This window comes from Diadema antillarum, unplaced genomic scaffold, assembly GCF_040938485.1.
Source record: "Diadema antillarum isolate AM-2024a unplaced genomic scaffold, OU_Dant_1.0 seq00001212_RagTag, whole genome shotgun sequence".
Lineage (NCBI taxonomy): Eukaryota > Metazoa > Echinodermata > Echinoidea > Diadematoida > Diadematidae > Diadema > Diadema antillarum.
Genome location: NW_027272004.1, coordinates 26,097 through 39,218, shown reverse-complemented (window position 1 = coordinate 39,218; position 13,122 = coordinate 26,097). Strand labels below are relative to the sequence as shown.

The 13,122-nt window shown below is 38.0% G+C and overlaps 1 protein-coding gene across 1 annotated transcript in view; it reads right to left on the bottom strand.

The window, feature by feature from the left end:
• Positions 1-820: 820 nt before the first annotated feature.
• LOC139744784 (polypyrimidine tract-binding protein 1-like) overlaps positions 821-13,122 on the bottom strand; it is a gene marked incomplete at its 5' end in the record, with an annotated part of 36,518 nt that continues 24,216 nt past the window's right edge. Inside the window, 6 exons of the mRNA XM_071655200.1 lie at positions 821-6,998; positions 7,917-7,980; positions 8,780-8,854; positions 9,471-9,589; positions 9,987-10,084; positions 11,115-11,207. Of these exons, the coding sequence (XP_071511301.1) occupies positions 6,930-6,998; positions 7,917-7,980; positions 8,780-8,854; positions 9,471-9,589; positions 9,987-10,084; positions 11,115-11,207 (518 nt within the window). The remainder of the gene's footprint in view (positions 6,999-7,916; positions 7,981-8,779; positions 8,855-9,470; positions 9,590-9,986; positions 10,085-11,114; positions 11,208-13,122) is intronic.

The following is a 13,122-nucleotide window of genomic DNA, read 5'->3' as shown; positions in this document are numbered from 1 at the left end:
ATTTGCGAGATATGGAGAAAAACATGAAATTTCAATTTTTTTTTCACAAAATAACCTGTGACCTTTGACCTTTGACCCTGTGACCCTAAAATCCACGCAAAGTATTATCCCCCAAGGATATACCCTCATACCAAGTTTGATGTAAAACCACCACACGGTTCTTGAGATATCGACAAAAACAAAACGGGACGGACGGACGTACGGACGGACGTACGGACGGACGTACGGACGGACGTACGGACGTACGGACGGACGGACGGACGGACGGACGACCCGAAAACATAATGCCTCCGGCCACTTCGTTGCGGAGGCATAAAAAAAGTGTGCGTGCGTTTGTGTGTGTGTGTGTTTGTGTGTGCTTGGTTTGTTCTTGAGCTTTTAACCTGACATTTTGCAATTGGGAAGATCCTAATCTGTCACATCTAATCTTTCTAAGATCATCTCTTGTCTACAACACTTTGATTACAGTTCCTGTTTTATTTCAGCATTCTGGGAACCTTTGCACTATGAGTAGAGGTTTTTGGGGTTTTTTGTTTGTTTTTTTCAATGGGAAATGCCCATTCCTCTGTCACACACAAGAAAATAGACCAATCACCACACGAACACACAGACACACACAGTCACTTTCACACAAGTCAAAGTGCACAAATATAAATCATTCCCACTTCATACTCTGTCTCATAAATGTGCAGCTTGATCACCATGCATTTACATTCACAGTAAAAAAAAAAAAATGATAAAAAAAAAATAACGAGGGGAAAAATATGGTGAAAGAAAAATCACATGCACGTATCATAAAGACACATCAACGGCACCAAACTTTCCATCAGCCTCTTGTATAAAACAAGTTTTTTTTAATTTACCATGAAAATCACACGTTAATATATCCAATCTCTTCTTTTTTATGCTTTTTCTCACGTATTTTTTTCTTCTTTCTTTTTTGTACAACACACTTGAAACCTCCTTTAGTTACCAAGGCAACTGGGGAGATGGGCCGCATCAGTGGGCGCGGCCAGTGTCCGGCCGGCAATGAGGGCCACTGACCGGTTGAGATCTCCTTAAGTCAAGATATGTTTGATACCGGGGATAAGGCACATACCTCTTCCCCTAGTATTATCTCAAGGTTTTTTTCTTTAAAAAAAAAAAGAAAAAACAAAAACAACAGACAATCTGTCTGTTCTCTATTTTATCCCAGAAAGGCTCTTGAAAAAAGAATAATAGTAAAAATAACTGTGTAGGCCTGTTATTACATACCTAGAAAGAAAGATGTTTTAAAATATTTCCTAAAATCTATACAATACTCCAAGTCCAAATTTGCTAAAAGTTGTAGTTTGGTTGTTGTTGTTGTTTTGTTTTTGTTTTTCTCAGAAGAGGTGAGATTCATCGACTGATTATGAACAAAGCTACTGAATGAGCTACTTCATCACAGCACAATCTTGTGCGTTAAAATCTGTCTTGACGTCCCAAAAAAAGAAACAGAAAAAAAAGTAAAACTTTGGTATAAAAACAGGAATCATCATTATTGTCAAAGGAATGTCTGCAAGTGGTCATCGACCCTTTGTGTGTGCTCAACAGACTGACCGTCCTGTGCGAGGTCAAAGGTCGGAGGCCAGTGTTTATGAAAGACGATGTCGGGCTGGGATTGGAGTATATATATAATATCAATAAATTAATCAAGTACAAACGATTTTCTTTTAGCTCTAGTTACACCACACAAATTATTGTCTCAAACAGAGAGAGACTTGCCTAGCACAACTACATTTGAGAACACGAAGGAAAAAAAAAAGATGCACTTAACAAATTGGTTACTTGAAGGAAAAAAAAAAAGAAGATATCTAGCAAGTTGCAACAAAAATGTTATTTGGAAAACAAACCTCACGAAAAGAGAGAAAAATGAGAGAAGTTAAAAAAAAAAAAAACCACAGCCTCACACTTGAGATAACACACACAAACATATGTTGCAATGAAGAAAGAACGGCAGAATACAAGACTGAAGAGAATACGACTGTTCTTTCAAAAAGAGAATACATGATCGGAGAAGAGCCAGAGAGAGGAGAGGAGGACACGAGAGAAGGTTTTTTTCGCACAGTATTGAGAGTTTATTAGCAGAAATAGGAGAAAATAGAGAGAAAAAAATTAACAAAGGATAAACGTTTGTCGTAGGAGGAGGAGAAAGTCAAAACTCAATATAAAAAATGGCGGGATACACGGTGGCTTGATGACCATGGGTGAATGAAAGCAATTACAACTCATAACCACTTCCGAAGGACACACTGCTGTCAGGACGCGGGGATCATGTGACCAAACGGTATTGATCATGTGACCAAACGGTATTGATCATTAGTTCGCGGTTTCCTCCCTGCAGTCTTATGTGCAGGGATGCGTTTGAGACCAAGGCGAGAGAATCTATGCAAAAATGGAGACAAACTTTGTGTCTTGCTGTTGATGGGTCAATGCCAGTCCATAAAGTCTTGCTTGGTACGGTTACGGTAACTATGACGGAGCGTGACCAAAATTTTTCTTTGATTTGCGCAATTTACAGGGTATAAACTACAACGCCAAAATGTGTCCTGGCAGCAGCAGCATCAGTTTCCTCTAGAACGACTGGAAAGAAATGCATCACACACGATTTTCTCATCCCACGCTCTCTTTGCGATCACCCTGTCCCTAGAAATGAGCGGAATGGCCTCAATTAATAGGTACAGGGTGTCACATATCTGGAGGCATTTCTTTCCAGGTCTTTTTTTTGTCTGTGTGTGTGTGTCCTTCTTTTCTTTCTTTTTTCTTTTTGTTCCGAGTGTGTATAACAGCAACAAGATGTAGTGGACAAAGCCAACGACTTGCAGAATAGAGAGAAGTGTAGCGATAGACCCTTTCACACTTAGTGCGTCTGATCGAAGGGCTTTAGACAGATAGGGGTGAGTGAGTTACTTTCACACAAGTGTAGATGTGACAAGGGAGTAATAAACTCAAAACTGGAATAAAAAAAAAAAAGTTCATGACGAAGGAAGAAAAAAAGTAAAATACAAGCCGTCTTCACTTAACACAATGTGAATAGGGGAGGAACAAATATATATACAGTGAAGTAGGGGGGAGGCAGAAAAAACTGGTGTGCGTGTTAATGCTTGCTGGAAAAAAAAAAATCACTCGCCAAATTTTTTTTCTACGTGTGATAAACATTACATGCTGCCAGCCAAAGATGTGTGAAGTTAGAGGTGTTAAACTTCGATATGAAGAAGCTGCTGAGAAGTAAGATATATGATGAATGTGTGCACAAGGCTTTAAAGTAAGCACAAAATGCACACGTAATGACGGTCTACTCTTTGAGAGGGAAAAGGAGCGGGAAAAGAAAAAAGGGGAAAATACTCTCAAACAGGTTTCCTCCTCGTAAGAACATGAAAAAAATAGCAGTAACATTGATACGTAACCTAAAACCACTGCTTACTTAAAATCTTAGCTAGCCAAAGGTACACTCTACGGTCTACAGTAATCTGAAAGCTACATTGTAATCCTGTGTCAAATTTTACAAGCCACATAGTTATGAATACCACAGAGATAAAAGACATGGAATAATATGAACTTGCCTTTACACTACATATACAAGATTAATAAAATCAGAAAGTCAATCAGCGAAAAATGTATTCTCTCTCAGAGGCTTGTAATGAAATGCCTCACACACGGAAATAGTTCCCTTCGCTTTGTGCCCTTGCGCCTTTTTGATACAAACCGAATAACTGACATACTTGTACACCAACTTATGTTGAATAGTGAGAAGAATAGCAACGGATGGGGGATCTAATAGAAAAATCCATATCCATAGCATCAGATACACACGGCTGGGTTGCATCACAGTTACAATGTGAACACAATGCATACACAAGTGAAGCGTTGTGGAACATATCCATGGATTTTCTAACTTAACACAACCCCATGTTCAGACTATACAATGATTTCCCCCATGTCCAGTGGCTTACACATAACATGTCCAATTTTAACAAAAGCGGGGCCTCTTTTTTTCTTCTTCTCCCTCCTTACATTTCTCGATGCATTCATCGCTTTTGCCCAGAACTTGCGAGACTCACTTCAAGCTATTTTAGTCATCACCCAGCATTAAGGCACATTTAATCAGCCTCGGGGTTCCAGAACACGGGAACTTAAGATGTGACCTTACGATATAAGAAGTCAAGGAAAGGAAAAACACACAGAAAAACAAACCAACCACAGCAGCATTAACCTCCTACTCCTACTCTCCCCGATCATCTTCTTCTTTAGCAGCCATATGCACAAAGGACATACCCAGAGTGGTGTTACGTGAGGGTGAGGAGAGACAATTGAAATAGGGACTAGACACTATTTAAAACACTTGCTTAAGAATGGAAGGGAACGTATAGGTACAAGAAAAAAGGGGTAAGCAGGAGGGATGAAAAGCGGGGCACTGAAAAAGTTTACGATGCCATAATTTTCCCAGCTGGGCCTATTCATTCTCAATGAACATGATAATATCACACTGCAGATATAACAAGAAGGGAGAGAGAGAGAGAAAAAAAAAATCTTCTAATCTAGAAATAACATGTACAAGATTTCAATCTCTGAATATACAACACAAGCATTATTTTCATATCGTGAAAGATGAGAAAAATCCTACGAAATACATTAGATGAAAAAAACAAATCAGTAGATGAACAATACGATACATTACTGCACATATTTCCATTTTGTGTTTAGAATAATTGACATTTATATAAGTTATAAATTCAGCGCACTTCAAAACAGGAGATTTATACGCTACAGCCTCAATTATTTTGAGCTCTTGCTCCATTCATTGTGCCTTAACGAATAAAAAAAAAAAACACACCACACAATATCTCTTCCATTGAATTGCTGTCCATTCTTTTGACTCAATGATTGTCTCACGAGTGGATGTCTTAAATATTGCGGGATCTATGACGTGATGTTATACCATCCACTTAAGGCATGCATGTTACACAAGAAGCAATGCTCACACAGACATCGGGTATAGGGGATGTCATAAATTGGACGACAGGGTCTGAAGCAGGCAGACTATCTCCTAGTCAGCAGCACTGCAGAACACTGTCATACATACAGCACCTGATTTTCCGTCTGTGTTTTAAAGTTTCTCTTATTATTGCTTCGGCGAGCCAGACTATCATCACATCACCTTCAAACTTGTTCACGTCCAGGCAGAGACAACTCCGTGGTCGTTAGGCACGTTTCACGCTTTGCCAAGCATTAAGATGGAACACGAAAAATAATAGGGTTGCGCTCACACTTAAAATGGAATGTTGATTCTTCTGTCAATTTCTCACCAATACAAGCGGTCAGTCCCTAGTTTCTATCTGTCCACAGAAAATTGCTACGTGTTTACCTACATTTCATTCGGAGAATGACACTGAATCTCCACTCTTCTTGTCTTTTTCTCTTCCCTTCTTTTTTTTTTTTGTTGAAAGAGAGATTTATGCTAGTAAAGCATGCACAGCAACACAAAACACCAACAAAAAAAACCTAAGATCTAAGATCTAAAAAACCACTCAAGAGAGAATTTGCTTTGCAAGAAATGATGAAGCTGATTTTTCTCTTTCAAAGAATCAAAGTTAATCAAAGGATACTGCTCTTGGAGCACTTGGAGAAGTAAATTCGAGTTATACACATACAGAGATTAGAAACTTGATATAACCAAGGTGATTACCCAGAGGTCATCTAATTCCTCTTCTCCGACCAAATCGCATGATTTCAAAAACATCAAAACTGACGAAACATTGATGGCTTATCCTAGACATGTTTTTGGGACAGCAAAATCCGCTATATCTGGGACTAATGATACAAGAGAGAGAGAATATGCAGTAAATCAATGAAATATACACCACAACACAGTACAATCCAGAAGACAAGAAGCGCGTGAAAAAATCAAAACGGCGCTTCCCAGAAAATGAATTCATGCAGATAATCGAGAAACATTTTTCAAACAGAAATCGATAACTCGTACACCAGAAATAAAGCAGATAAGAGATCCGCACATCGTCAATAATCTTCCTAATCCATCTAAATTTCTCCTAAAAGTTTTAATCTATATACAATGTATCACTGTAAGCCAAAGACAGGGAGATGGGTAAACAGTGCGCCTTAGGAAACTTCTGCAACATGCTTCTAAGAGGTTCTTGTCACAAAATATTGCCACAAAGTTGTAGTCAAGAGTACCCCACACAAAAAATAAAAATAATAATGATAATAAGTGAAATGACAAGAACACACTTCAGTTGCAACTGTTTCATAGAAACACTCCGCAACTTCAAACGCCACTGTAGTGGATTCAAGACGACGAGAAGATTTTGCATTGGGGAGGGAGGGGAGAGATTGAATAACACCACGCAAAAGCAACCAAAAAAAAAAAAAAATCATCAAAATGAAAAGCAAAAATTCAAGGGACAGAAACACCCTGTGAGTACACATGCAAGATGATGTATAAGATACACAAACAAGCTGTACTGTGCCTCTTTCTGCTTGCCACATTTACAGCAACAAAAAAAAAAAAAAAAATCGCGTCACTAGTGTCAAATGCTGTCCAGAGCGACGCCGTTCAATCCGGAGTTCTGCCGAGCAACGGTTTCTTCCCGCAGAAGTCCCTTGCCGATCTTTTGCTCGCTCACGGGGGCTAAAGGGAAACGATTATCAAAGACTATTGTTCTTCTCTTAATTCGCTGTACGTCGTATTTGCATTGAGTGATCCCAATATTAATGGCACAAAGGGTGAATTCTCCATAAAACAACAACAAAAAACATCTTTGCTTTCTCTCTCTCTCACTCTCTCGCGTCGGCGGTCCACAAGGGTGACCTATTGTGCTTGTAGATGTACTGCTTCGCGTAATTCTATCTTTTTGATTTCTTTCCCCCGCCGCCCACGATGCTGCCACCTAGATCTGGGCTTTGGAGAATGACACTCGGAGATGGTTGGACTCAGCCAGCTGATAATTGTGCATTGCCTGAAAGAAGAACCAGCAAAAACGGGACAAATCACTGATGAGAGAACATTTGAAACACTGGGACTTGTAACATGAAATCTTCTTGCTATTGCATGTACTGCAAATGATCACTAATTTGATATGCTCGTGGTTGGTGTACTGATGATGATTTGAGTTGTATCTTGAAAAAGAAATCCACCCCAAAATTTTATCAATCTCATAAGAAAGTGAAAAAAATCCCTGCAAAACAGTGCAAAAAATAATAATAATAAAAAGCGGATAAGAAATAAGGAACTTATGACATTCTGAAATTTCATAATTTTTGGGGAGACACTTCTTGACCAGTCTTTACGAATGTTCAAATCATCAAGTTGACAATGTCACGCTTTCACAATTTCTTATTCATTTCATATACAGAAATGACAACAATCTCACATTTCAGCTGTACAAATGTTAAACTTGCCTTACAACCACCCAAAACAAAAGAGAACAAATTCTAACTCTGATATATCTTGGTATGGGAACATGCTTTTATTTATATTAGATAAAAATAACAATATTTCCAAACTTCATATAAAATATACGTGAAAAATTGTGATGGTATGATATCATCAACTCACTCATTTGAATATTCATAAGGACTGGTCAAGAAATGTTTTCGGAAAAAATGTGATATTTCAAAATGTCATATCTTCCATATTTCTGATTAGATTTTGGTCATTTTTGTATCGTTCTGTAAGAAATACTTTTTCTCTTTCTTTTGTTTTGTTTTGTTTTGTGTTGTTGTTTTTTTTTGGGGGGGGTGGGGGGGTGGATTTCCTCTTTAAGCTTGTGGTTGTTTTGCTCTACAATCTACCTAGATGATGCTCAAAACAAAAGAGGGGTAATGTTTCTGGAAGGAGGGCGTGGTCACAGTGAAGGGGGCGGGGCATTACTCACAATTAGGGCGTGTGTCGCCTCCTCTACCGATCCCATCTGAATAAGAGCCATCTTCCTGTCTTTCCTGTGGGAGGAAAAATCAGAAACAAACCTGTCATTCCTGTTGTTATCTACTACATATATCATGGCATACCAAAATGGTTTTATGAGAAATGTGAAAATTGCAAGATGCAATCAACAGATGTAATCAAGATGCAATCAACACTTGTAATCAACAGATGCAATCAACAGATGCAATCAACAGATGTAATCAACAGATGTAATCAACAGATGTAATCAACAGATGTAATCAACAGATGTAATCAACAATGCCATCAACAGATGCAATCAACAGATGTAATCAACAGATGTAATCAACAGATGCAATCAACAGATGTAATCAACAGATGTAATCAACAGATGCAATCAACAGATGTAATCAACAGATGTAATCATCAATGCAATCAACAGATGTAATCAACAGATGTAATCAACAGATGTAATCAACAGATGTAATCATCAATGCAATCAACAGATGTAATCAACAGATGTAATCAACAGATGTAATCAACAGATGTAATCAACAGATGTAATCAACAGATGCAATCAACAGATGCAATCAACAGATGCAATCAACAGATAAAATAAAGTGGAAATTATATACGAGGCAGCAGTACACATGAAAATGTATCAGTAATGTGATCATTCCTTTCTGATTCTGTATATCAATCTATTTCGAATTTCCTGTCAGCTTTCTCTTTTTTTTTCCCCTAGTGTAACAGGTGTCATTCCAAAATTCTCCTGACCATCTGGGAGAAGAATGACTGGCAATTTAATCACTACGATGTGTGTAAGTTCTTGTGTTAGTACAGCAAAGTACTTACGGGAAAAACTTGAAGTTGGCCACAGCACCATGTTGACTGAATGCATCTTTTAATGTGTCTTCATCAACAGTGGGCCTACGAGGAAGAAAACAGTTAAGATAAAGGGTCACATCACAATGAGTTGACAAAACACATCGTGGCACACATAAAAGTGTGAATACCTCACACTTTTAATATGCATTCGTACACACTGGCTGCAAAGCCAGAAGGTTGTAAGTCCACCATCTCTACAAAGGTACATGTATGTGTAGTCAGTTGATGATTAACTGCTTCCACATTACAGAGCATTATAAAGATGGCTGCCATGACAGCAATCTTGGTGAAAGATCGCTCAAAGAATAACAGATTCTTATAATCCTTATCTTCCCAAAGAATAGTACTAGTACCAGCAGAGGACAAGATACATTTACATGTGACGAATTTGGTTGAAAATGTGTTAAGTGCCATTTTTAAACATTTTTAAAATGAAGTCTATCATCAGATAGAACAAAAAAAAAACATTCCAGTGATACCTCACTTGTTACATAACAAGCAATATTCTAGAAGTTATGATGAAAAATATCCCATATTTTCTTATAATTTTTGTTGTTTATTCAGCAGCTTTAATTGCAAATATCTCAAATTAACACGAATGGGATTAACTCCTTTTGCGATAAAACTCATAATAGTTTTGAACGGAAGGAAAACTCACGGAATGTTTGAGAGATGGAGTGTTGAACTCGGTGGATAGATGTTCAGGAAATTCTTCGAGCCGGGCTTCTTGAAGCGGTGAAGCGGCGACGTGCTGAAGTCCTTGGTCAGACCGGCGTCCTAGCAACACGAAGGGAGCAAATGAAGTAGTTCTGGGTTGAATGAAGGACTCATTATCAGAAATCAGGGCAACACAGTGATATGGTAGTGCCCTGAACTTCTACCAACGGTCCCCTTTACAAAAACTACTGGCCACACGTCTCTCGAAGAGTCTTATCAAATTTCACATAGGAGAAAAACTCTTCCAAGCTCCTGTAGCTGTAGCATATTACTCTATTTTCAAGTCAGCATGATTACAGCCGAAACCACTAATTTCTCGTTATCAAATCTGCAATCAAACTCAATACAGGCTTGTTTTACTCTACATAGAGACCGATGATTGGAAAGCTGATGTGAGTCAAATAAAATGAAACAACGTCTAAACTGTAGATGGCAGCAGACTCGCCGCTCTCCTTACCGGCTGGCCTTCTTTGGGTAGCTGAACCATTTGATGCTTGGACGACGTCACGCGGATCTGTTTGCCGTACAGCTTCACCCCCGACAAGTGCTTCATGGCTGTAAAATGATCGGGCGATTGCGGTCATAAACTCACGCAAAAATTCATGAAGAATCGTGGAGTTCATATACATGAGTTTTTTGCACGTATGTAATACTCACACAAAACAAAAAAATTCTGCCCTCCACAGTTGAATATGTTGTCAACACCAATGTGCATCTATCCCTTTAAGTGAAGAACTTGGTCAAGCTGATTGAACTTCATATTCTCATATGTATTCTGTACATTAACTAAACTGAAAATAGAACTCAATACTAGGATGTTGTGTGAAAAAAAAGACAACAAAGAAACATGAGTAACATTTCCCTAACAATGTCTGCATACTTCAAATTAAACCATTGAACAGCTGTAAATATTAAAAGCACTCCATAAAAGCCATTCAACATTCATCCCTTTATTACTAGATTGATCCCCGTCTATACATAACATACATTCTATCAGTCCCTACATCAAAGAAAAAGCACGGAAAAAAAAATGGCCTAATCTCATACAGTCTGTTAGTCTGTTTCTTCTACTTATGACATAATTGGTATCCCGGGGTACCAAATAAAAATCAGCCATTTTGTCGAAATATTTATTTATTTTTTAAAGGTTGTACCCTTGGTTGGCAAAAAGTGGAAATTATTTTGGTGCTGGAGCTAGCACACGCTAGCCATTGCACTGCACTGCACTGCACTGCACTGAAGCACACGCTATTGCTAGCATAGCATACCATGCATGCATAGTATAACGTGCAGTGGCACGGGAATGACTATGTACATGCACACACAGTGCATGTATTTCTCTGCGGCTGTCCTCGATTGGACGCGAGGTGGCGCTACACAACGTGGTAACCCGGGGTAACGCGTGATGCATCACTTACTAAAACATGAATATTTACAATGTAAAGAGGTGGAAAAGAGGCAAATATACATCTATATGTTTGTATCTTATTCACTGTCATTCTATATAAGCAATCTTGCCTAGCTTTACGAGTTTATTATGACTACAGATGAAGTAAATGCTGTATCGTTTTAGTCGCCCACATACCTAATTGAGCCTGGTTGGCATCCGTCATCTGAATGAGGGCGTTATCACGCTTCTCATACAGAATCTTCACCCGCTGAACATCTCCGTACACACCTGCAAAAGAAAAAAAAAAATATAATAAAATGAAATAAGCAAATGAATCACGAACAGAAAGATCGTCAAAAGATTTAAAACTGCACTCTGGCAACAGAATAAACACCTATGTCAGTTAAAAAATGAAACACACAGTAAAACAGCCATGCAAGTACGCTACATTCGAAGCAATTTATTCTATTCCATGAGTACGAGAATAGAAGAAAAATCAGAGACGACACAAGATAAGGTCGGTCGATTGCACACTTTGCAAGATCATGCACCAGCCGATGATTGTTAACAACAAACATTACAGAAAAGCAAAGGAGATCCAAGGAAAGAGAGAGAGAGAAAAAAAAGAGTGCACAATAAAACATTTAAAGAAGCTGATCTCCAAGGACAAGATCAGAGGTGTGGTGCAGAAAGACCGAGTCAGTATCAAGATGAGACTTAAAGGGGAGCCACTGGGGCAGAGAAGTTCACTCATTGCCTTCAGAAAAGTGTTGGGTGGTGTTCAAAGTCTTTCAGGAATGCACAGTCATAGGAAACTGGTCTAGATGTTTATCAGTCATCCAAACTCAAGCTTGAAAATATTCTGCTATTATTATTTGAGTCACATGAAAGTGAAACATTTCCAAGTGTGATTTTTCCACCAGATTTGTTCAATACAAGTCATCATCTTCTCGGCCAAATGAATTTTACGTCATCACCAATCGGGATATTCGAGGAATAAACCGATACAAAAAAAAAGGGGGATCTTAAACAGTTTTATAAAACATGAATAAACCACAGATTAGGGTCTTGCTACTTCTTGACCTTAGTAACAATACACCCATACTGGCATGAAATAAAGGAAGAGGGAAAAACAACAACAACAAAGAGAACCATGCAGATATAATATATATGTATATTTAAAAGAAGTCAGGGAGAGGAAGGGACGGTTTACTATCCTGGGAGCAAAAGCGTTAGTTTGCCATTTTAGAAACAAGCATTTGCAACAGGTGTTTTTATAAAGTTGCATCAGATTTGGTTCAGCAAGTGCAGTGGGTGTACTGATACTGGCTTATATGCCATACCTGTATCTCTGGTTGTAAAGGATCATAATTTACAGACACACTCTTTCAAAACACTGCTTTCATGTACTCATCTATTTACTTGTTTATTCATTCATTTATTTTCTTTCTGTTTTTTGAAATAGATTCAGTATGATTATCCTGAAGGTTGGACAAAGAGTTCGGGAGATACAAACAAGGCTTAGGGAATTGGTGTCATGCACGGCAAACAGACAAAAATGCCAAAATCACAGCAAAGAGATTATTGAAGAAAAAAAAAAAAGGGCAAAACATTGAATAACGATACATAACATGTAATGTCAAATCATAAAATCAAATTGATACAGAACAATCAATATGCACAATCACATGAAGATGATGAAAATCTATCTACATATTCTTCTCCCCTTCACTCATCAGAATGATGTGAAGTCATTCAAAGAACTGAAAGTAGTCATAGTTTTCCCTGGCTTATCAAAATAAGAATGAACTCGCTACTCTGCTACAAATATTACTCATCTCTTTGATTCTTACACATAAATATCTTTTGCAGCCTAGAGTGGCATAATAAAACTGTGCCAGAGATAAAAGTTTGAATTTGCGCTTATTTTGAAATTTGCAATCAAGTTTTACTTGGGCTATGACATACTCAATGAACTGTCATTTCTAAAATGCTTTACCAGGTCAGACAATTATATGTATGAATATATAATACTTGTTTGTTTGTTCGTTTGTTTGCTTGTTTTTTGTTTTTTCCTCATTCAAACATTCATTTCAAAGCCTTAACTTCCTCACGTGTTTTGGATTGATGATCTACTAGAAAGTATTGCCCAGTTTTGCTACTATAATATGCAATTTTACACTATTTAATTACCACAGGAATA